Here is a 26,624-nt window from a genome sequence, read left to right as displayed (position 1 = left end):
CTGAAAGAACATTACTGATATCTGAGGTTTATATTTAGGATCCTGGACAATATCACATACATTAAAATAGGGGATCAGCCCACTTGATCTTACCCCACCAAAACAGATTTACCCTTTCCAGTGGAATATGGGTTGAGACATAAAATATATTGTCTTGTTCAATGAAAATCTATAGAGGATTAGAACCAGCTACACAAACCAAGAGTGGAGTATGGCATAAGGATAAGATGAACTGGTAACCAAATATATTATCTACTTATCCAGTTTAACCCTGTATATTTTATGTTGAGAAGATTTTAACACTCTTGAGTTTCTAGTTACATTAAGAAATGGAACTCCCATCAACACATCATCATCATTCAACGTTCTCTCACCTCACAAGCAGCAGCTGCCTTCGAAGAGAACCGGCGACAAGGTCTCAATGCAGCACCTGCTTCAATCTAGTCAACAGATTATCGCTGTGACACCCGTGTGCTGCCAGCTTTAGATTGTGGATCTGCATGCACTCTCATCGCTGAGAGCACAGACTTTGTTGTCATCGGACACCAATGGACTACTTATCATGGGTTGGACAGTTTGACAGAAGCTGGCAAGGCCAGGGGCCTCACCAAGTTCTTTTGCCTACTTTGGTTTCTACAGCTGGATGCCCCTCCTAATGCTAACTGTTTTATGTAATGAGTGTAATGGGTACTTATGTGGTACAAGTACCAGTGCTTTTTATATGGCACCATCACCAGTACTTTTGTGTGACATCAGCACTGACAGGGTCACCAAGATCATAAATATTACAGCTTCAAATAACTGAATATTTGTGCTGGTATTACAGTAAGTGTTTGTATGCTATAGAAATAGCTGACTGTACAAAGTTTAAAAAAGAGGGTTTGACAGGAGCTGGTAAATCAAAAGAGTTAAGTTCAACTGTCTGCTTTGGCATGGTCCTTGGATGCCCTTCCTAAAACCACACACTTTACAGAGTGTACTAAGTGCTTTTTACATGGCACCAGCAAAGTCACCAAGTAACTTATAAGACAGGACTTCTCAACTGAGGTGGGGGAGAGTAGTATCAAAGGAGGCGGCTTTGTGCCAGGTGATGAGCAGTTAGAGAATGAACAAAGGAGAGACATGGCTACGTCAGTAAGAGGGAGAAAAGAGAGAGATAGAAAGAGGCTACAAAGAGTATGTAGACAAGCAGTGGTTTTTTTTTTTAAATATTCTAAGCTTTATATAATCCATATTGTTGAGCACCTTAAGAAAATGTTAATCTTCATCGTTTAACATCTGTTTTCCATGTCATTTTAAATATTTCTTCGCTTTAAATGTTGAACTTCAACTCTTTAGCATTTAAAATGGCCATATCTGGCCAAAATAGTCTGTTTTATGTTCAAACTAACCAGATCTGGCCTTTCACACCAACCCTACAAAGTCATTCTAAAAATAATCACATCACTGAAATCTCACAACTATGAAATAGTGCAAAATTAATACAAAACAGTCCATCTGAATGTGGCCGATGCTAGTACCCACAGACTGGTTCCTGTGCCGGTGGCATGTAAAAAGCACCTGCTACACTCCCAGGGTGGTTGGCGTTAGGAAGGGCATCCAGCTATAGAAACATTGCCAGATCAGATTGAAGCCTGGTGCAGTCTTCTGGCTTGCCAATCTTCCGTCAAACTGTACAACCCATGCCAGCATGGAAAGCAGACATTAAACAATGATGATGAATGTGAATAAATAAGCATTAGATTTGACAGAATAACCTAAATACTAAAAGAGTGTTTTGTCTTTGTTTTTAACTATGCAAAGTGCATCGGTAAATATGTTGTTTGACCTCCACTGTCCCATGGAGAACTACTTGTGTAAAATAAGTAACAGATACTGGCAATGAAAAACAAAAAAAAAAAAAAAATTCCAATATATAAGGAAAGATGAGTGGAATGGGAGAATATAAATATGCTGAAATACATCAGTACAGAAGCAGGTATGGTCATATGGTTAAGGAGTTTACTTCCCAATCATGAGATTTCAAGTATGAGAAAATGACATTAAAACAATGGTGAAATGTTGTTACTGGAGAGTAGAGTATTGTACTAATAGACATTATATTTCAGAGACATCTGACTTGTCAGTCTGTCCCATGTCTCCTGCAGCTGAAATGGAAAAGATGTTGCCCTGGAGGATGGTAAGGGAGGCACACTGGAACAGCCACTGGGGAGATGGACAGTGTGTGTGTGTGTGTGTGTCTGCGCCTGTTAAGCAATAATAATATTTAAACAATGAAGAGAAGAAGGAATGCTAAATTAAAATATAGCAACTAATGGTGACTCTGCAGTCTAATTAGCAGTAACAAAATCAAATCAGTAACAGCATTTTTAAGAAATATCTTAGAGAAGAAAAAAAAACATTTTAGTAGTAATTTAAATAAAAAATTTTTGCTGCTTCACTCACTAGACTGTGGCCATGCTGGCCTTGAAGAATTTAAGTCAAATAAATTGACCCAAGTACGTTTTTTTAAAGTCTAGTACTTATTCTATTGGTCTCTTTTGACAAACCACTAAGTTACAGAGACATAAACACACCCATACCAGTTTTCAAGCAGAGTTCGAGGACAGACAGACACAAAAACACACTTTATACATATATCAAGCCAAGCAAAATCGGCAGTTGTGGCAGATACTGGTGTCATGCAAATTGGCACCCATGCTGGTGGCATGTAAATGCACTCTGGTGTCATGCTGGTGGCACATAAAAGCACTCATTACACTCTCAGAGTGGTTGGTGTTAGGAAGGGCATCCAGCCATAGAAAACCGTGCCAAATCAGAAAGGAGTCTGGTGCAGCCTTCCAGCTTACCAGCCCTGGGCAAACCAGCCAACCCATGCCAGCATGAACAATAAATGATAGTTTCTCTCTCCCTCACAGAGAGAGAGAGGCTTCTTTCAGTTTCTGTCTACCAAATCCTCTAACACTTGCCCCAAGTGGCACGCTGTGGGATTGAACCCAGAACCATGCTGTTGAGAAGCAATCTTCTTCCACACAGTCACGCCTACACCTATTTACAGTTACATCAATGGTTGTCCAGTAAGTAGAGAGGCAAAACTGTGAAGAGTGTCGGACAAATTACCTTACAGTAGTATTTGTTCCAACCCTTTATACTCTGAGTTCAAATCCTGCCAAAGTTAACATTATCATTCACGCTTCAAGGGTCAATAAAGTAGCAGTGAACTGTTCCTGGCCCTTGCAAATTTCAGGCCTTGTGTCTACATTAGAAACAATATAAAATTGTGGACATTTCTCTTTAACTGGAATAATGGCTGTGGTTAAGAAGCTTGCTCTGCAACCATGTGGTTTTGGGTTCAGTCTCACAGTGTGGCATCTTGAGCAAGTGTCTTAATTTAGCCCCAGGTCAACCAAAACCTTAAGAGTGGATTTGGTAGATATAAACAGAAAGAAGCCCGGCATGTGTGTATGTGTTTACTGACATCACATGGTGGCTGTAAACAAGTGTCAGTCATACAAGCAGTGTTCATTTTCGGTCTTTCATGAAAAAATGTGTCTGACCTTCAGGGGACATATTGATTTCATATTTTGGCACAAGGCCAGCTGTTTAGGCAGAGAGAATAAGTTGAACCCAGTGCTCGAGTGGTACTTATTTTATCGACCCTGAAAGGATGAAAGGCAAAAACAACCTTGACAGATTTTGAACTCAGAATGTAAAGACAGGTGAAATGCTGCCACTAAGCATTTTGCATGGAGTGCTTGCTGCGACTTTAGCATGGGGAAAAGTGACTTTACATTGAAACAGGTGAGGGTTGGTAACCAGGAGGAGGCCTGACCATAGAAAATTTGCCTTGTCTAACCCATACAAGCATGGAAAAGTGGACGTTAAATTGATGATGTCTTTGTACCTGCATTTCTCACCCACCCATTCACTGCTTGACAACTGGTGATGGTTTGTTTACATCCCCTGTAACTTGGCAGTTTAGCAAAGGGACAAATAAAATAAGCTCTAGACTTTAAAAAAAACAAAAAACATGAGTACTTGGGTTGATTTGTTAGAGTAAAACCTGTCAAAGCAGAGCCCCAGCATGGCCACGTTCCAATGATTGAACCAAGTAAAAGATTGACAAGGCATTCCATTAGGTTCCAACATTAAATACTGACTTATCTTTCTTTTACTAGTTTCAGTGATTAGACTGTGGCCATGCTGGAGCACTGACTTGAATTTTAGTCAATCAAGTCAATCCCAGTACTTTAGTCTGGTTCTAATGCTATTGGTTCTCTTGATGAACTGCTAAGATACAGGGATGTAAACACACCAACACTGGTTGTCAGGCAGAGTTAGGGGACAGACAGACAGACTTACAGATGACTGACTTCTTCAGTTTTCCACTCACAAAGTTCTGGTCAGTTTGAGGCTTTGGTCAGTCCACACAGTGGAGCTGAACCCAAACCATGCCGTTGGGATGAAAAAACACTGATATTCTTTCAGACATAACACAAAATGGAGAGAATTTCTGCTCATTTTTACTCAAATTTTGCGGGGTTTTTTTTCTTCTCCAGTGAGGTATGTGAAGGTTTGAGAGGAAGTTGAAAGTGTTTTGGGGTAAGACCAATGAATTAACTACAACTATTGCATGTTGTTAATTTAGTATTAGCTTCTCTTAAACTATGTCAAACACACTGGATGTACTTAGATAAGAAAGAAATCTCTTTTGCACTTGAAACAATAGTATCCACTCCACCACCCCCACTCCATCAATTCCACATGTAGTGGTTGTAATTATAAAAACTGGTAGAAAGAGTTTCATAAAGAGTACATCTCTAAGGATACCTAACAAAGCTACCAAGTACATTATTTGCATTTGACATATTTGTCCTCATCTTGTTTGTGGTTAACACGTTTCAGCTGATATACCCTCCAGCCTTCATCAGGTGTCTTGGGGAAATTTCAAACCTGGGTTCTCATTTATAAGGTATTTTTCGATGTTATTATTCAGGTCACTGCCTGGAATCGAACTCTGAATTTTGGGGATTAGTAGCCTACTCTTAACCACTATGCCATATCCATCAAATATAAATAATTCCTTATCTCTTACATATAGAGCTGTAAAAGCTCCCAAGATTTAATACAATATCAAAGATTTGACAATCACAGAAGAACAAACCCTGTTGATTCAACCAATTCTATTTCCCTACATAAAAATCACTTCTAACCCTTATAAAAAAATCAGATCTAACCATATAAACCCACCCAAGGCCACCTTTCATTGTGATACAAACTTCCCATTTTAAAGTGATCAAAAATACCTTCCAAATTTCATGTTAATTCATCAAAATCATTTAATGTCAGTTTCCCATGCTGGCATGGGTTGGACAGTTTGATAGGAGCTGGGAAGACTGGAAGTCTTCTCAGGATCAAGAAGTCTTTTGGCACTCTTCCTACTGCTAACCACTTTAGAGTGTACTGGGTGTTTATTACGTGGCACCAGCACCAGTGACAAAGATATTTTACTAAATTCTTCAATGTTTTCAAAATTAAAATGAGTATTTCAATAGAAATTTAGTTAGAAAAGGCTCACAGATACCAGAGCTTATTAATACAAAGAACTGTTGGGTTTTGGAACAAGAAAATAATTTTAGCACTGACATGAATTATCTAACTAGTAAAGCAACTGAAAGCCACATCACATTCTCTCCACCAATGACCACATACACTATCTTCCTTGTCTACACAATTACTGAACGAACACAAACCATTTTTTTTTAAGGTTCTAGATCACTCAGCCTGGTATTTCTATTAAAAAAATCAGGAAAAAAACCCCAAAAAAACCCACCAGAACAAAAAAAAAACCTGTTGCAGACTAAACAAGACAGTCTGCCTTTACACTGATGCTTAACTCAAGCAGACATGCACACTTACGTGTGTGTGTGTGTGTGTGTGTGTGTGTGTGTGTGTGTGCATGCACATCCAAGCACATGCAGAAGTGGCTGTATGGGTAAGAAGTTTGCTTTCCACCTACATGGTTCCAGGTTCAGCTCCTCTGTGAGACATCTTGGGCAAGTATCTTCTACTACAGTCAAGGGCTGACAAAAAAACCTTGCAAGTGGGTTTGGAAGACAGAAGCTGAAGCTAGCTGTAGAAAATCTGCCTCAACAAACTGCCCCTGATCCAGACAAGCATAGTAACGAAATGTGGACATTAAATTAACTCACAAAAGCATTGTTTTAACGTCCACTTTTCCATGTTTGCATGGGTCAGATGGAGTTCATTGAGCCAGATTCTCTTTTTTCTTTCTTTTTGTATCAAACTGACAGAAGGTAAAAATGTCTTTTCAAATGCAAAGATTCAAAGTTATGACAGCAAAAATTGGGAACTTGCTACATGCTTGGAACTCATCAACTCGTTTCCTAGTTAATATTGTGAATATTGAGAGATGTACTGAAGCTTGCTAAACTAGTCTACAGCAAATAATTGCAAAATGAAATAGATCAATAACAAAATATTATAATTAGCCAAGAATCTGATCATGCTATTTATATTTAGTAACTGATATTTCGGCACACACACACACCATATTATATATTACACATAGAAAAAAAATGTCTAAGAGACACCTAACTGGAAAGCTCCCAATAAGCAATATAAAAATTATATAGCATCAGAAAATGCCTTGCTAACTCCATACATCATCATGGGCAACATCTATAAAATACACATACATACACACAAAATAAATTTGAAATCTAAAAATGCAACCTGTTCTAAATTAAATATAAATTTTAGACAGAATATATTTTATAAGGCTTGATGCAAGTCTATTTCACAATGAAAACAACTAAAATAAACAGAAATATCTTTAAAACCTGTCTTTGCCAGAATAGATTAGCAAACAAAAAAAATAATAAAGAAATCTTTTATATATATATATATATATATATATAATATATATATATATATATATCCATTTTTGGAGGCTTAATTAATCTATGCTATATAATTATACATAAAGGCGTCCATTCTACTGGTTAGGCATTGCACTCATGATGCAAAGATTATGGGTTTGATTCTTGGGCCGGCCAAGCAACACATTGCGTTCTTGAGATAGCACTTCATTTCATGTTGCTTCAGTCTACTCAGCTGTAAATGGGTTACCCCTGTAACAGAATAATAGCCTTCTGATCAGGAGAAATGTTGGCCTGTTTGCCTAGCCAGGAACGGCATCATTTGAAAGCCAAAACAATAGGAAGCACATTGTGACCAGCAAGGTGTAACATCCGAGTCTGGTTGATCACGTGATATAGCTATGTACCTATGCTACATATATATTTAGGGTGGTGAGCTGGCAAAATCATTAGCACGCCAGGCAAAGTGCTTAGCGGTATTTCGTACCGCATTACTTTCTGAGTTCAAATTCTGCTGAGGCCGACTTTGCCTTTCATCCTTTCGGAGTTGATTAAATAAGTACCAGTTATGCACTGGGGTTGATGTAATCGACTTAATACCTTTGTTTGTCCCCTCTCTGTTTAGCCTCTTGTGGGCAATAAAGAAATATATATATACCTATCTATAACCATAAGTAATACGTGGAATTTTATTACAATATAAACAGATCTGTTAACAACTCCTGAAAAAAATACAAAAACCCCTTAAGGGCTGATGAACCTTTCAAAGACAACATTCGAGTATTCAGCAAAACAACTGTAATATTTTGAATAAAACAAATGGGACCTTTCTTATAAGGGAATATTGGTGAAAGGTCAAAACTCTTCAGACCAGTACAAAACCATTCCTTCCTTGTGATTTCCATTGAATGTACTCCAAGATGCTCTTATATGATAATTTTTTTTTAAAAGTAGAAGTTGCTTGAGTCAGAAAAACACAAATCAACTAGTCTGTCAAAACAGCTGTCTCCTGCCCTTTCTTCTCCCCTAGTCAATGGACAGACAACCAATTAACAGCAACCAAGCTGGTCAATAACCTGAAGAGAGTTTATGGAATGTAGGAATGTCAAATTCAATTGTTGTGAAGAGAAGAAGTAAAATGTAAAGTTTGGTGTTCTTATACTCACTCCATTCAATGATGCTACTGCTACTACTACAAACTCACTGAGGGAGGATTCAACAGAGTAAATCCTCCGACCCCAACCCCATCATCAATACATCACATGATTAACAGTTCAGTTATATTTATTTCTTTATTGCCCACAGGGGTCTAAACATAAAGGGGACAAACAAGGACAGACAAAGGGATTAAGCTGATTACATCGACCCCAGTGATTAACTGGTACTTATTTAATCGACCCCAAAAGGATGAAAGGCAAAGCCGACCTCAGCAGAATTTGAACTCAGAACGTAACGGCAGACGAAATACCACTAGGCATTTTGCCTGGCGTGCTAACATTTCTGCCAGCTCGCCGCCGTCAGTTCAATTATATTGGTGGCCTTCGAAGAAACAGTTAAAATGTAAGGCTACAATAGAATGTAGAATACTATGGATGACCAACTGGGACAAATCCGAACCACTGTAAACCTGTGGTTCACAGAAACTGAATGGCCATCTTATGGAAGACAGTCCATTCATTAAATATTAACAAGAAAAAGTTTGTCATTAGATTGTGGCCAAGCTGGGGCACAGCCTTGAAGTTTTAGCCAAATAAATCAATCCTAGTACTTAATTCTTAAAGCCTTGGTACTTGTTCAATCAGTCTTTTTGTCAGACTGTTAGATTTTGGGAATGTAAACAAACCAGCACCACTTGTGGTAAGTAGCTTGCTTATCAACCATATGGTTCTGGGTTCAGTCCCATTGTGTGGCACCTTGGGCAAGTATCATCTACTATAGCCTTGGTCCAACCAAAGCCTTGTGAGCAGATTTGGTAGACGGAAACTGAGAGAAGCCCATCATATATATATGCGTGTGTGTGTCCCTGTTCCCCCACCATTGATTGACAACTGATGCTGGTGCATTTACATCTCCATCACACAGCAGTTTGGCAAAAGAGATCAATAAAGTACTAGGCTTACAAAGAATAAGTCTTGGGGTCGAATTGTTAGGCTACAGAGTGCTCCAGCATGGCCACAGTCAAATGACAGAAAAAAAAAAAAAATGTGTGTGTGTGCGTATATATATATATATATATTCATATATAGTCTCACCCATGCCAGCATGGAGGGCGGATGTAAAACGATGATGATGTGTGTGTGTATGATGGCTGCAAACTCATGCTCGAAAGCCCCACACATGTGAAGGCTACGACCAACCATTTTTGTAATAGGTCTTACCTATTAATTTGTCAAAATATTTTGACAAATTAAATTTAAATGTTAAAGTTAATCTAACGGATTTTGTGTTTCTTAAATGGCTTATAAACACCTTCCACACTGCAATTGTATGTGTGTGTGTGTGTGTGTGTGTGTGTATATATATATATGCACACACACATCAGGACAGGCATACTAAAAGGGGTCCGTGGGAAAACTCATTTTAATAAAAGGGTTGGGAACCACTGGCATAAACAGTAGAACTGTTTGGAAATACTAATCTGTTGTCAAAAAAACATTTGACAAGGGTTAAAGAAGACTTAGATAATCTGTTAAACCATCAAGCAACTGAGCCAACATTTTACTGTGTGAAGAACAAACTACTTAGACTAGATTATTCCACAATGCTACCAATGTCTAGTGATATAATGAAATCCTGGTTCAAAGAACAATAAAAATTTTTTTTTTAAACCAGCTCCAAGGGAAATGTTCCTGAAGTACCCCACCACCACTACCACCAGTTAAAGTGCTGACCATCATAGAAGCCACAGAGAATTTCCTTCTTCCAAAACTTGTAAGCCTTATTAAACAACCTTGTCAAGATCCACAATGAAGATGAAATAAATTAAATATAAAAATCCTCCAAAATTCCATGTTAATTTGTGTTACAAACACCAGCTTAACCCTTTCATTACTGTATTCATTTTGAGATGCTCTGTATTTCTCTCAATTAATTTAAATATAACAAAGAATTTAGTAGATTAACTTTGTTATCATTAAGCTAAATTTTAACTAAGATTTGGTGGAAGATTTGAATTCAAAACTTATGAAAACAAGACATTTATACTAAAGAGCCAGAGCCAGTTTCAGCCGGGTTGGTAACGAAAGGGTTAATAATTATTTCAACAAATTCATTATCTTTTTCATTTAAAGTTAATTTAACTTTAATTTCAATAAAAGCAGTGTATTTCAACCAAAATATGTTAACTGGAAGATGCAATCACCAGTGGAAGGGAACCAGCACACAGAGAGGAATGGGTGACACAGCTTCTAGTAGCTTAACCTCACACTATGCATTCTCATTCCACAATAACAGTGTTTTCTGTCAGTTTTCACAACAAAAAAAAAACTTCCACCAAGAAATAACATGCCACACAAGCAGGAGAACCCAGTCATGGTTGTCAGACAATTTCTGCGACCACATCACCCCTAACATCTGGCCACCTAACTGCCCAGACTGCAACACCCTTGATTATCATGTGTGGGGTGTAGTTGAATGAGAGACCAACAAAACTCCTTGTAACACCAACGATGAACTAAAGGCAAGGATTAAGGCAGCATTTACCAACTTAAACAAGATCGTCCAGAAGAGTTGCAGGAGATTCTCAAGTCCTCTGGAAGCCGTGGTTGAAGCCAATGGTAATTTTATCAAATAAATTTACTCTTTAGTATTTCAAGATATTTTAATGTAATTTTGGTAAATATAACTGTTAAACTGAAATGTTAGTGTTATTTTCATTTCTGCATAATTTAGACGACAGTTTATTCGCTGCACCCAGTATGCGTGCGTGCGTGTGTGCGCGCGCGCATAATTACATTTGTCATAAAAAAAAGTCACTAGATGAACAATGGGTGGTGTTTGCTGTTACTGTTTTGGGACTAAACCACCAAATGGCCTTTGCATTTTAAGATTCTATAGTTTAGTCTCTCTCCTTCCTCACTAACAAGACTTAGGGTTACTTTGAATTTTTTTTTTTTTAATCTTTTAATGCCTACTTTTCTGTTCTTGTAGGAGTCGGAGTTTGAAGCAAATTTTCTTTGGGCCAAATGTCCTGACACCAAGCCTCACCTTCCAAGTAAAATAATATTCCCCTTTGGTCAGTCGGGTCTTTGAAGAATATTGGACACTATTTGTATGACAATGACACTCATTTACCATTATAAAACATGAAAACAAGGAGTCCCAAACACACACAAATCTTCAATTTCCACCTACCAAGTCCACTCACAAGGCTGTGGTTAGCCCAGACTATAGTAAAAGACACTTGCCCAAGGTGCCATGCAATGGGACTGAACCTGAAACCATGTGGTTGGAAGCAGATTTCTTGACCACACAGCCACGCCTGATTAAAAAAATATATCAATAAATTGGCCAATTTCCAGGGACTAGTCTTTCTAATGATTTGTCCTTCAAATTCACCATAAATCAAATTCTTTAACAAATGCAATTAACATGCATTGTTTAAAGAAGAGAGACACAGTAAAATATTATTAATTAGAGTCTATTAGCTTTGTAACATTCAATCAACCTGTAGTTCCTTTCACTGGAAAGGTCACAGCGGATAAACAAACAAAAATCAATGAAACCTAGAAACAACTTGCCGCATTAACAGCAACAACTGGTTCACTAAACATAGGTCATTTACTATTTACTAAGGGGCTGCAGATACAAAAGTGTGTATTTTTATTGTAGAGATTTCCCAAAATTTCAAATTTAGGAATAAGTATAGCATTTAACCTTTTATTGCCATATTTCTTTTCAAATACTCTGTTGCTGGTCTCTGGAACATAAATTAACAAGAAATTGATAGATTTTAATTTAGGTCACTTAAACCTTTTTGATACCAATCTGCCTGAAATTGCCCCTGGTTTGCTAATACAAACTGTTTTTAAAATTAAAAACTTTTCCCATGCCAGCGGTATGTAAAATGCATCATCCAAACATGGTTGATGCCAGTGTCCCCTGACTGACTCCCATGCCAGTGGCACAAAAAAAGTACTCACTACACTCTCAGAGTGGTTGGCATTAGGAAGGGCATCCAGCTGTAGAAACTTTGCCAGGTCAGAATGGAGCCCAGTGTAGCTGCTGGCTTTCCAGACCTCAGTCAAACCATCCAATCCATGCCAGCAGGGAAAACAGATATCAAACGATGATTATTTCAGTTCAAATTCCATGTTCCTTTAAGTTACAAGTACCATTTTAATAATGGTAAAGTTACTTTACTATATTCATCATTTAAAAAATTATGAAACAAGGGCAGCAACAGAAATGTAGGAAAAGGGTTAAAACAAGAGGTTTGTCTCTTAGAACTAGGGACAATATCCATTTTGTGCTTGAAACACTGAGTAGGAATTAGTATCAATGCCAAGTTGTACTTTTTTTTAAACAATCTACAGACTGGCAAAAATTAAGTGTGAAAGTTTTAGAAAATATTTGAAGTGGGAAAGACTGGGCCAAAACATCTGAAAGCTGGGTCATGTTTAACTTTTTAGTAATTAAACTGGCCAGTATGTGGCTCAGATATTCTACCTGATTTAATGTTCAAACTGGCGGGATCTGACCTCTCACACCAACCCTACAATGTAGTTAAAAAATTACCAAGTCACAGAATCCTGCAGCTACAAGATAATACAGGACTAATTCAAGACAATATAAATGAATAAGCATTACATTTAACTTAATGGAATTGGTAGACAATATATAAAAGGTGTGGTGCAGAATGTCCAGTTGGTAGAAATGCTTCTTCCTCGCACCTCCCTACTGTTGGTCTCAACAATGAACATTCAGGTGTTAGATTAACTGGACTTTTAATTGTGAAATTAATATCCAAGTACAGTAAACCCCCGACTATTGCAGGTGTTATGTTCCAAAACCCCCTGTGATAAACAAAAATCCAAAGTAGAAACAGCACTGTATATTTGTTTTTGATATTTTTATAATTTGTATATATCTAATTATAAAAGCAAAACACCACCACAAAGGAATCGACGTAAGCTTAAATAATAAGCCATGATAGGGGAACTGTGATACGGTAAGAAATTACTGTAGTCAAGTGTTCCATAGAATCACATACCCTTAATTCTCCAGTTGAATCAGGGTGGCACTACGAGACAAGTCTGGACCTTTGAAATACCAATAGGAGAAATAAGGATGAACTGACCCCAGTACAGGACTAGTAGTTTGTTTATTGATCCCCAAAAGAATGAAAGGCCAAGCTGACTTCTTTGGGATTTGAACTCAGAACAGATTCAAGACATTTTATTCAATACTCTCTGGAAAAAATACCCAAGGGTATTTACAGTCTGGTATTTAAGAGAACAATGAAAGCAACTGCTGTTAGACACTTGTCAGTAGACATAAATGAGAACCACTCATCTATAGATTCAAAGAGAATGGAATATTGGAATTTGATAGGAAAAGAAATTAGGTCTTAGAAAATTGTGGTTGTGTGGTAAGAAGTTAGCTGCCTGACCATATGGTTCCAGGTTCAGTCCCACTGTATGGCACCTTCAACAAGTATTTTCTACTAGAGCCTTGGGCTGACCAAAGTCTTGTGAGTGGATTTGGTTGACAGAAACTGAAAGAAGCCTATCATATGTGTGTGTGTGTGTGTGTGTGTGTGTGTGTGTGTGTGTGTGTGTCGCAACACTGCTTGACAATCGGTGTTGGTGTGTTTAATCCTTTAGCATTTAAACAGGCCATATATGGCCCAGATATTCTACCAGTTTTATATTCAAACTGTCAAGATATGGGCTCTTACACCTGCCCTGCAATGTCATTCTTAAGATATACAATCACAGCATCGAAATCTCAAAGTTTCAACATCTTATTATTCATATACAAGATCTCAAAACTGGACAGAAACAAGGTACCAATATTTCTTAAAAGAGTGTAATGCTCGTATCTATTAAACCACAGGCAGATGTAGAGGTTTCAATCCTTGATTAAGGTGTTTGATGACAATCAGAATTTGAAATATAATGTATATCATCAACATTTAGTGTCTGTTCTCCATGCAGGCATGGGTTGGACAGTTTGATAGATGTTCAGGTTCCAGTTGTCTATTTTGGTATGGTTTTTACAGCTGGATATCCTTCCCAATGCCAACCACTGGTACAGGTTTGGCTGTGTGAAAACATTCACTTCCCAACCACATGATTTCAGGTTTAGGCTCACTTGGGCAAATGTCTTCTTGGGCACCTTGGGTAAATGTCTTCTACTATAGATTTAGACCAACCAAAGTCTTGAGAGTGGATGCAGGAGGAGAAAACTGAAAGAAACCCATCTTATGTACTGTGTGACCTTATTTTAACATTGCTTAATAGCTGTGAATGAGCATCAGCACCATACAAATGGTGTTGTGGCCAGTCTTTGGTGAATATAGTTTTAGCTGAAAATGGGGTTGGCAACAAGAAAGGCAACTGGCTGTAGTAGTAATCTGTCTCACTGAAACCACACCGCTCCATGCAAGCATGGGTAAGTGGGCATTAAATGATGAAGTCAAAAGTAGAAAATAATTTCTTGCACAAATTAAAACATTTACTCAAATTACTGAAGACCATGTAAAGTAATGCCAAGAGACATGGGGAGGATGGATCCTGAAAATTTTTTCCAATATCATCATCCACTTTTTTGAGCTTGCATGGACTGGACAGATTTGCCAGGCCAAATGCCCTACTTATTGCCAGCCCTCACCTGTTTCAATGCAAGGTAATATTTTCCCTTAGCCAAATATGCTTTCATAGAATACTGGAAATGAATGGCACTGTTTGTATAACAGTGACATTCATTTACAAATACCAAGACAATGAGAAATAAACACAAACACACAAGGGGCTTCTTCCAGTTTCCATCTACTAAATTCACTAACAAGCCTTTAGCTGCCTAGAGGTTATATTAGAATACGTGCCCAAGGTGTTATACAATAGGATTGAACCGAAAACCATGTGGTAGGGAAGCAAAAATTTATAACTGGCTAATTCATTAGAATGATGGCTCACTGAGAGTTTATACAGTATCTGTCTTGAAGAGTTTAACTTAACCCTTTCATTACCAACCCAACTGAAACTGGCTCTGAGTAAAGATGTCTGGTTTCCATAAGTTTTGAATTAAAATCTTCCACCAAACCTTAGTCGTGATTTATGTTCCTAACACTAGCTGAATGATAACTAAGTTATTTTACTAAATTCTTTGTTATCATCATCATCATCATCGTAGTTTTACGTTCACTTTCCATGCTGGCATAGGTTGGCCGGTTTGACTGAGGATTGGTGAGTCAGAGGGCTGCACCGGGCTCAATCTGATCTGGCAAAGTTTCTATGGCTTGATGCCCTTCCTAACGCCAACCACTCATAGTGTAGTGGTTGCTTTTATGTACCACCAGTACGAGAGCCAGTTAGGCAGTTCTGGCAACGGCCACACTCAAAAGGGTTTTTTTTACGTGCTACCTGCACGAGAGTCAGTTCAGCGGCGCTGGCAATGACCATGCTTGAATGTTGTTTTTCACATGCCAAAATAATTGAAAGAAACACAGAGCATCTCAAAAGTAATACAGTAACGAAAGGATTAATGCATTGAAAATCCCAAAATGTTTCCTAATAATACCCTGTGTAGGTGCATGCATGCACTAAGTTCAATCTGCCACTAGACGAGTTCAGATTAAGACCCCCACCGTGGGGTACTTTGGGCCAATATCTACTATAGCCCCTGGCTGACAAATGCCTTGTTGGTTAATTTGGTAGTCAAAAAACTATGTAAAAGACTGTTTATGCATGGATGTTTCACCAGTAGATAACTGGTATTGGTTGGTTTATGTCTTTGCATTTAGCAGTTTGACAAAACAAGATCAATACAATCAGACTTTAAAAAATACTGGAGTTGACTTGATCAATTAAACCCTTTCAAGGCCCCAGCATGGCCAGTACAATAAGTTTAAAAAATGAAAGTAACTATTCAGTAAAAATAAACAAAGTTTTTACAATTGCAAATGAGACACCACCCAAAAAATAAAAAAAAAGTAAAAATATGTAGAAGAAAGCTAGTAATAAAATCTATGGCAAACTGAGAAAATAGATTTAAACTGGCCATTTCAGAAGAAACAGTGACCGTCTGTTGCCATGTATGCTGGGTGAGGTATTGACATAACACACAGGAAAGAGAGCTATAATCATTGATCTGTCCACAGCAATGACTCAGACAAGCTGCTTAGTTTCACCGACTTTGCAAATGCTGAACTGAGAGAGAAAGAGGAAGCAAGCAATTTTAAGTAAATGTGTTGTGACGGGATTGAAATTTCACTTCTAAATTTAGATAGCTTCAAATTAACCAGCTCAAATTTTACTACAGTTAAGTCAGTTGTTTCAACAGTTGACAATAAACATTTAAACTGACAACAATTTAAATTAACTAAGATAATATCAGACTTGATAAGGTTTCAATTCCCTTGATCGGCAGGGGTTTATGACGACATGTATAACAATCCAATTCTATCAGGTTTGAGGTCATGTAGCGTGTTAAGTTGAAGCTTTCTTTTCCTCCGACACCCAGTTTATCTCTCAGCTTGTCTCTGCCATGACATTCACACACACAATATACATGCTTCATTTCACTTCACCTGCATTCAGTGCATATGTTCTACTACCATGCAGTGACTGCACTCCATACACAAGCAACAAACAATCTGCCCTTTGCTTGAAGAGAGAATCCCCTAGCTGCCTGTAAAGCTAATAGCTCCCTGAATTTTCTTCATTCTGGCTACTATATTTTCACAGCACCCTCATCTACTACTGATAAAGTTACCTAGGTAACAGAGGCTATCAATTACTCCAGTAAATCCTTCCAAGTATTGAAAACAATATATTTCACTGCTGCTCTGCTAACTACTCCTGTACACCTGCCACATTTGAAATCTTTATTCACTGTCAAACCTGCTTGTGATCCCAGTATACTGCTTATGCACACAGTTCACAGCATGTACACTATATGGATGTTAAATGATGATGAGGAGGATTGGGTGGCAAAGCAAAAAGATAAAAGATGGGGGAAAAACAGGGAAAGAAATGAAGTAGCTAAATTTATAATCCCCATCCACCAAAGGATAAAGTAATAAATGCATAAAAAAAGAACATTCCAGTCCAATCCATCTGATTCAGGTCCACAAAAGGTTTTGTTAAAATCTTTTGTGCATTGTAGAACTAATTTATTGCTCATAAATTAAAATTTTTTTTTTATATAATTCTTAATAATAATATTTAATTATGAAAATAGAATTTTTTTAAACATCAAATGGTTATGAGGGTTCATCCAAGTAAAACTGGAACCATGGGGGTTCATAGGATAAACGAAATGGTCGAGAACCACTGACTTAATGCATCAAACATTGGTGGACAGATAATCACCCCCTGACAAAGAAGATCACTGAAAAAAAAAATCTTTATCATCTACAATATCAATATTACCAGTTGGTACTGTTTTAGTACCTCACTATTGGTTATGTGGCCAGGACACTGGCAAATATCAATTTCTTGATCTGATATTATATATTTGTTTAGTATTTCATTGCTTACCAGTAATTTAATGACAGAAGTTTTAAATAAATAAGATATAAAATACTGTTTACAAAAGAGGTGGAAACAAACAAATGAAATATATGTTTAATAATAAAACAAAAGTAGTAAAATTTATATTGATTGGTGAGAGCAGCAGCAGCAGGAATTGTGAAAGACAAATGATAGACATTGGCAGCAATTAACTGAACAATTAGTAAAATACAGGACATAGTAATGAAATAAATCTGCTTTAACCTACAATGTAGATTCTAAATGACTGCGCCTGTTTCTATTCTAAATCAACATGAAATATCTTGACATTGCTTTTCATTACCAATGGTACGTTATTTCCTAAATTCCAACACACCTGTCATTAAGTGGGTATTTTTTTTTATCACCTAAGACTAAATTAGAGGTAATTTCACAAAAAAGCAATTACAAAATGAGATAGTGGAGAGAAGAAGCAACTAGGAAATTTACACCTTTTGAGATCAAACACATGGTAAGAGATTACGATCTTCAGAGAAAGACAAAATATATTGCTTTTAGTGGATTGGATAGAAACAGAAGTCAAATAAGGTCCATAACAAGAGATAATACTAATAAGAGTTAACCATTTAGCATTTAGATTACTCTGTCGAGTGTGATGCTTATTTATTCATTGTTTTGAATTACTCATGTATTATCTTGTAGCTCTGAGATATTGATGACACAGTCATTTACTTTAAGAATGACATTGTAGGGTAGGTTCAAGAGGCCAAATTTGGCCAGTTTGAACATAAAACAGGAAGAATAATTTGGCTGGAAAAAGCCAGTTTAAATGCTGAAGGGTTAAATAAAGTGTATAACAGATAATACTGGGCATTTTCAGGATCAGAAAATAATGAACAAATAAGAGCCCCAACAAAATACTGTTACCAAATCTGGAATGGTGTCACCGCACACACAGGTACCTTAAATGATGCCAGGACTACTACACACTGGGTATCTAGAATGCTGCTACTGCTACACATACAATCATCCTAGACAGCATCTGAAAAGTCTTCCAAGGTATTGGTAAAGACTCCTCCACAGCAACATCCAACACAAATGACCTGTTTGCTTATTCTATCACTACTATAATGACCTCCATTCCTTGCAGATTATGTTCACCTGAAAGCCCTACACAACACTCCTCTCCCATCTGTCTTCTATCACTAAGACTCCACACTAATCACCTCAAACTCTGGGAGTTCATTCCCACCCATGTTTTCGTGTTTCCAAGGATTTAATATAAGCCAAGTCAATCCTACAAGTCTCAGTTCTCCAAAGCTTGAAATAACTAAACCATAAAAAAAGAGAGATTCTTTGTAAATGATCCTTCATTTAATTAGTTTTACAAAATTGTATGCTTTGTCATGCAGAGACACATGCAAATCTCTTCATTTACAGATCTGTTGAGTTATTCCTATTACAAAAGAATTATAAAAAAAAAAAAAAAAGCTTTAATTCTGTGATAGAAGGGATTATCATACAACTTCAAGAATAAAATTTTTACAAATAGGGGCTGGTATAACTGTGTAGTTTTCTTTTGAAACACTACAGAACATTTTGGACAAGAGTCTATTCCAGTCCCAGGCTGACAATAAAGCATTCGGTGAACTGGGTAGATGGAAACTGAACTTTTGAAGATGCGTAAAATGAGAAATATCTTTTTTTTTTCTTTTCTTTTTTTTAGTAAAACATAAGGATTAGTGACAAGAAAAGCATATGGCTGTGTAAAACAATGCCTTAACCCTTTCGTTACCATATTTATTTTGAGATGCTCTTTGTTTCTTTCAATTACTTTAAATATAACAAAGAATTTAGTAAAATAACTTAGTTACCATTGAGCTAGTGTTAGGAACATAAATTGTGACTAAGGTTTGGAGGAAGATTTTAATTCAAAACTTGTGAAAACAAGACATTTGTATTCAAATCCAGAGCCAGTTTCAACCAGGTTGGTAACGAATGGGTTAATACTACAATTATCTAACCCATGCTAGCACGGAAAAAAATATATTAAAAAAAAAACAAAAACAAATTAGCTATTATAGAATGCAAGCAAATTCTTAGTAAATACAAAAACCTTTAATGCATGATTTTTTTTGATTCTTAATAGGAAGGATAGGCACAGTAGGAATGGATAAGATCACAAATATTATATTGAACTGCAAATCATCATGTTCTATGTTCAAAAGGATTCTTTGTTTTAGCACATGGCTAAAATCCTACTTTCCACCACAGACAAACTTGGAAAAATTGTTTCTTAACTTCACTTTTTCATTTTAAATTTATTATTAAATAATCATTTTTACTAAAAATATTTCTCAACACATTATAGAATGGATATTTTAGTATTCAGTGTATTTATAATTTGTTTAAAATCATCATCATCACTGAGCATGTTTCCCATGTTGACATGGATTGGACAGTTTGACAGGGACTGGCAAGTTGGGGAGCTGCACTAGGCTCCCATCTGATTTAGCATAGTTTCTATGGTTGGATGCCCTTGCCTATCACGGTGTTACATTCCAAAGCCCCCCACGATAGGTGTGAATCCACAAAGTAGAAACATTATTGCATTTTTTAAAAATTATTTTTATAATTTGTATATATTTATTTTATTATAAATACAAAACAACACCAGAGGAATAGACGTAAGCTTAAATAATAAACTGCAATATGACAAGGGGTTACTGTATATAATAGGATGCATTCTACATGGCACCAACACAGGTAGTTTCTAAATATTTTCTTGTGAGAAAAATTAGTTTCTGTTGCTAAATGAAGTAAATTTTAAAAAAGCCAAAGTCGAAGCATTTGTTAATTTAAATGACCTGCAGTAAAGTCTTAATGGTCCATATGTAAGCAACTGTACTGGTGGTCAGGACAGCTATTCAGGTATTCTGCTAAGTGAATGATATCGGGTAATTAATCTACATGATCCAGCAAAATTTGTTTGGCTGTTATAAAGAGATCTCTCAACTGGCACAAAGTCACACTCCTCAATACCACTCCCTCCACCAGTGATCCTGTTGGTGCCATGTAAAAAGCACCCAGTACACTAAAGTGGTTGGTGTTGGGAAAAGCATCCAGCTATAGAAACCAAAACAGACTATGGAACCTGGTGTGGTTCCTGATCCTGCCAGCTCCTGTCAAACCATCCAACCCAGGGCCAGCATGGAAAATGGACACTGAATGATGATGAAACTAGTAAATTCACTCCCTCTGGACCTAGTTTATACTTACCCCTACCAAAATTATATTCCCTTGTTGAGAAACCCTGTTGCTCTAGATTATTATGCTGAGTATAACATACCATCATCATTTAATGTCCAGGTTTCAATACTGGTGCAAGTTGGACAGTAAAATGATATTTCAATAAAAATAAAGTGCTAAACTTCAAATTTAAAAAAGCAAATGAAGTAGATATGGTAAATTAATGAAGTATTAACTATTTATGGGTTAGACCAGGGCTTCCCAGCCTTATTTTGCTTGTGGACCCCTTGAGAGCTATCTTATCCGTGGACCCCATATATGCACATGTAAATTTTTGAAATACAATGTTTGTAGGTTAGTAAAAAGTAGTAATGAAACAATTGTTATATTCATAATATAAATTCCAAATACATATCTTGAAAATTTCAATAAATATAGGTATACCTCTCCTAGTAAACAAAATTTATACATGGACCCACAAATAATTTTTTACTCATGGACCCCCTTAAAGCTTCTGTGGACCCTGGTTGGGATCCTTTGGGCTAGACAGTTTGAATGGAAGTGGTAAGCCAGAGAGCTGCACCAGGCTCCAGTCTGATTTGGGCTTGGTTTCAACAGCTGGATTCTCTTCCTAATGCCAACCACTCCAAGAGTGTAATGGGTGCCTCTTACATGTCACTGGCACAAGTGCCGTCATGTATACATGACGGCACTTGTGCCAGTGATACATGCATGCAGGGGTAGAACCTTTCTATTATCAACCAAAATAGATGAACATCAATGGAATTTGTATCTCTGTGGTACCAGTGCTGGTGGCACACAAGAAAACCATCCGAACGTGGCCGTAGCCAGTACCGCATCGACTGGCCTCTGTGCTGCGGGCACGTAACAAATACCATCCGATCGTGGCCGTTCGCCAGCCTCATCTGGCACCTGTGTCAGTGGCACATAAAAACACCATCCGAGCGTGGCCGTCTGCCAGCCTCGTCTGGCACCTGTGTCGGTGGCACATAAAAAACACCATCCGAGCGTGGCCGTTCACCAGCCTCGTCTGGCACCTGTGTCGGTGGCACATGAAATCACCCACTACACTCTCGGAGTGGTTGGCGTTAGGAAGGGCATCCAGCTGTAGAAACACTGCCAGATCTGACTGGCCTGGTGCAGCCTTCGGGCTCCCCAGACCCCAGTTGAACCTGGGGAACGGACGCTAAATGAATGATGATGATTTACAGTAGGTGCATTTTGTCAGCCAACCAGTTCTAAATAGATTATGTTCATGACAAGATTAAAGGGGCCTCTTTACCCAAAGTTATTTGTTTTGATTCACCAACCACCTTACAGACTGCACAGATTGGGTATTTTTTCTTTCATTGCATCAACATGAGGGCTGCCTTGTACTTCATATAATGTCTTTGTAATATGTCTTTACAGGTTGTAGTATTAACATATACGAAGCATTAAGCTGTTGCACACATAATTTTTTGTCTTTTGTTATATTTGTTTTAAAGTGGCTTTTGAAATGTTAGGACCTATTAATCATCCTTCAATATTTATGCTTCATTATATTCCTCTCTCACCCGTTCTTCATTTCTAACCATTACTCACTCTACTATACACTCTTGTAACCACTACCCTCCCACACTTGCTGTTCTACCCCATTCATTTCTTACTTCATACCTTTGCTGCTATTTCTCTCTCTTTTCAACTCAATCCTGGACACTTTCACTCTCTCATCTATAATGCAAGAAGCTATGTATCTACCCTATAACAAGAAACTACTTCTGTTTTTGATGATGATGATGTTTGGAAATGAAGACACTCATTTACAACTGTCATACAATGTCAAGACAAGGAGACACACACAGTGGCTTCACTCAGTTTCCATCTACCAAATCCTTTCACAAAGTTTAGGCTGGCCAAAATACCATGAAGTTAGAAAGCAAACTTCTAAACCCTAACAGTCACACCTGGATATAAAATGATAGATTGCATAAAATTCAAACGAATAAAGTGAAAGTGACCATCACTACTTACAACTTTGTTCATATTTGTGTCGAGTATCCTTTGGAATCTTTAGTTTTTCAATATGCTGTCTAAGTATTGTAATCCATTTTTGTAACGAGTCCATAATATTCCATGGCTGAGCCATTGATACAACCAACAGTACTAAGGTGTGAGCGAAGTTTTCTTCCGTGAGAGCATATTTCAATAAATTTATATGCTGTGTGTCCCCATCAAGGATCCAGGCACCAAGACGTGTTTGATCTGAAGACAAAAGAACAAAATGAAAATTAGTACACAAAAATTAAGGGTATTATTTCTGAGCTGCAATTACTTGATAAATCACTTATCTGAAACCAAGAGTTCATCATGAAACCATTTCTACAACCATCACTTGGAATCAAGAAGGACTTGGTAAATATGTAACAAGCTTTCGTAAAAAAACACTGGTGCTGGTGCCACATAAGGAGCACCTGGCACACTGTGAAGTGATTGGTGTTAGGGAGGGTATTTATCCATAGAAACTAAGTCAAATCAGGTTGGAACCTGGCACAGCTCTGGTCAAATTATCTCTAACCCATGGAAAAATGTTAAATGATGTTTTTGTTTCCAAGTGCCTGTGTTGTTGCAAGTAGACGGACACACTCATGGCATTCCTACCCTTCACCCAACAGAACAATCAGGATGCAACAGCTGAAGAGAACGCTACACCACCATTGGGCGGGTATGAATTTCATCTGAGTGAATCAGAATAATGTGAAATGAAATGCCTTGATCAAGGACACATTGTTTGTATTATCCAGTTCAAGAATTGAATACATAATTTTATATTTGTAATGCTCAACATCCTACCAATTTTAAACTCAGACACATACACACCTTTACATTCATAGATTTACTTTGTAAGAAGGGGCCTACAAATTCAGAAGTTGCCAACTGACAGAAAACTTAAAAGACTAAATATCATAGATGAGAGGAGGAGAAGACAATGTTCCAGAGAGCAACAGTTCAAGGAAAGAAGCAGCACACCCATGCTGGTGGAAAGTAAAAGGCACCCTGCACACGCTGTTAAGTGGTTGGCATTAGGAAGGGTATCCAGCCATAGAAACCATGCCACAATAGACAATTGGAGACTGGACAGCTCCATATCAGACCGTCCAATCCATGCCAGCATGGAAAGCAGACATTAAACAATGATGATTAACAGGAAGCTAATCAAAGAAATGATGCACCTAGGAAGAAAAGCAGGTGACATATTTAAAGAGCCAGAAAGTGTTGTATATCTATGATGTGGTCATTAACACAATTCCAATACAATTGTTTCATTGAATGTAAATGTACACATTTCAAATAGGCTACCATGACACTTTCACCACATAGCTGATTATAAATTATTGATATACAATATAGTGGAGGCGCAATGGCTCAGTGGTTAGGGCAGCGGACTCGCAGTTGTAGGATTGCGGTTTCAATTCCCAGACCGGGCATTGTGAGTGTTTATTGAGCAAAAACACCTAAAGCTCCACAAGGCTCCAGCAGGAGGTGGTGGCAAACCCTGTTGTACTCTTTCACCACAACTTTCTCTCACTCTTTCTTCCTGTTTCTGTTGTACCTGTATGTCAAAAGGCCAGCCATGTCACACTGTGTCACACTGAATCTCCCCCGAGAACTACGTTAAGGATACACATGTCTGTGGAGTGCTCAGCCACTCGCACAATAATTTCACGAGCAAGCTGTTCCATTGATTGGATCAACTGGAACCCTTGTTGTCATAACTGATGGAGTGCCACAATAATATACAACATACTATTTTAATGGTACATAATTCTCATTAAAAAAAATTTTAAACTTATTCGACTTTTATCAACTTATTAGCTAGCATGTTTTAAATTCATATTTTAAATCCATCTCAAGTGTTATACCATAGTTTGATTAATTAAAAAATAATTGTACATTCTTCTTATTACAACTATTTAAATATATTAAGTCCAAAGTTCTATGAAAAGAAAACCTTTTCTATATCACTGAGAATTTGGTGAAACTCTTCAATTTAAATCTCAATGATACAGAATATAACCATAGAACTAATTAAATGTCAAGTCTTTCAATATCACTAATTATATACCTAAATAATACTTTTGTTGAAAGTGAAAGTTGTCAATTTAAAATGCCATCCAAACACTAAATAACAGTTAATCTAATTCATTAGAAATTCAAACTTAACTTGCAGTAACAAACTATAATCACTGGCTTATCATCATCATCATCATTTAACGTCTATTTTCCATGCTGGCATGGGTTGGATGGTTTGACTGGGGTCTGGGAAGCCAGGAGGCTGCACCAGACTCCAGTCTGATCTTGCAGTGTTTCTACAGCTGGATGCTCTTCTTAACACCAACCACTCCAAGAGTATAGTGGGTGCTTTTTTACATGCCACCAGCACAGGGGTCAGAGGGGGCTGGCATCAACCATGATCGGATGGTGCATTTTACGTGCCACCGGCACTACTATAAACATTTAGATCTTCAACTTTACATTTATGTCAGATCAAAAATAGGGATATTTAAATTTTTGTTAATGCCATATGTACCCCAGTGTTTAGAACCTATATGTCTGGGTTATAAAAAATGACATCAGAATGGAGGTCATGATGGAAGGTGGGATAGACACACACAAACACACACATTAAGGTGCATAGCTCAGTGGTTAGAGCATCAGGCTCACAATCATGAGGTAGTGAGTTTGATTCTCAGACTGGGCTCTGTGCTGTGTTCTTGAGCAAAACACTTTATTTCACTTTGCTCCAGTTCACTCAGCTGAAGGAATTAATTGCAACATTACAGGTGCCAAGCTGTATTGGCCTTTGCCTTAACAACATCAGTGGCATGGAGAAAGGAGGCTGGTATGCATGTGTGACTGCTGGTCCTCCATAAACAACCTTGCTTGGGCTTGTGCCTTGGGAGGGAACTTTCTAGGTGCAATTCCATGGTCATTCATGATTGAAGGGGGTCTCTATATACACACATCTGAGCCTCTAGTCCAGTTTGAACACAATATTTTTTATATTATCCTGCTTGAGATCACCCCATATTCTTTGATAACTTCTGGTAAAGTCATCTGAATTAAAACTTTTCAAGATTTCATTCTTTTTCACTTGTTTTTGGTCATTAGACTGTGGCCATGCTGGGGCATGGCAACAGTCTGTTCCAAATACCAGCTTAATAGTTTATTAAAATCATTATTTTCAAAATCATTGAAATGAAAGCAGTGTATTTCAATAAAAATATGGTAACAGAAGAGTTATGTCTCCATCTTCTGACCCTCTAACCTATTCAATACCCTCTCATCTCTATTCACTACACCAAAACCACCAATTTCCACAGTATCTTAGCATCAAACATTTATATGAATACCCATCTACTTCCTCTTACCAGCAAATATACCTGTCTATGCTGCCTACCACCTATCTCCATCTAGAGTCACACTTTTACTGTCACTGTCATCTCAGCGACCATTTCTACAACTATCCACCACTTGTTCTATCTCTTTCTCTCTTACCAGTAAATTTATAGCTCTCATTAGTACCTCTCTCCCCCATTATCTCATAACTGGCTCTCACTATAACCCTGCTTTTATTGCCTCTCTCCGTCACTCCTCTAACTGTGGAGGGAACCTGTGGTAGAGGTAGACCCAAGAAGACATGGGACAAGGTGATGAAGCATAATCTTTGAACTTGGGGCCTTATGGAGGCAATGACTAGTGACCGAGACCTTTGGTGATATGCTGTGCTTGAGAG

At 37.5% G+C, this 26,624-nt stretch overlaps 1 protein-coding gene across 2 annotated transcripts in view; it reads right to left on the bottom strand.

The window, feature by feature from the left end:
* Positions 1-26,624, bottom strand: part of LOC115209861 (cytoplasmic dynein 1 light intermediate chain 2) — an 88,881-nt gene that overhangs the window by 19,611 nt on the left and 42,646 nt on the right. For both annotated transcript variants that reach the window (XM_036501001.1, XM_029778436.2), the window contains exon 4: positions 22,862-23,092. In XM_036501001.1, the coding sequence (XP_036356894.1) occupies positions 22,862-23,092 (231 nt within the window). The remainder of the gene's footprint in view (positions 1-22,861; positions 23,093-26,624) is intronic.

This window comes from Octopus sinensis, linkage group LG3 (assembly GCF_006345805.1).
Source record: "Octopus sinensis linkage group LG3, ASM634580v1, whole genome shotgun sequence".
Lineage (NCBI taxonomy): Eukaryota > Metazoa > Mollusca > Cephalopoda > Octopoda > Octopodidae > Octopus > Octopus sinensis.
The sequence above is the reverse complement of the archived record's forward strand: the minus strand, read 5'-3'. Positions and strand labels throughout refer to the sequence as shown.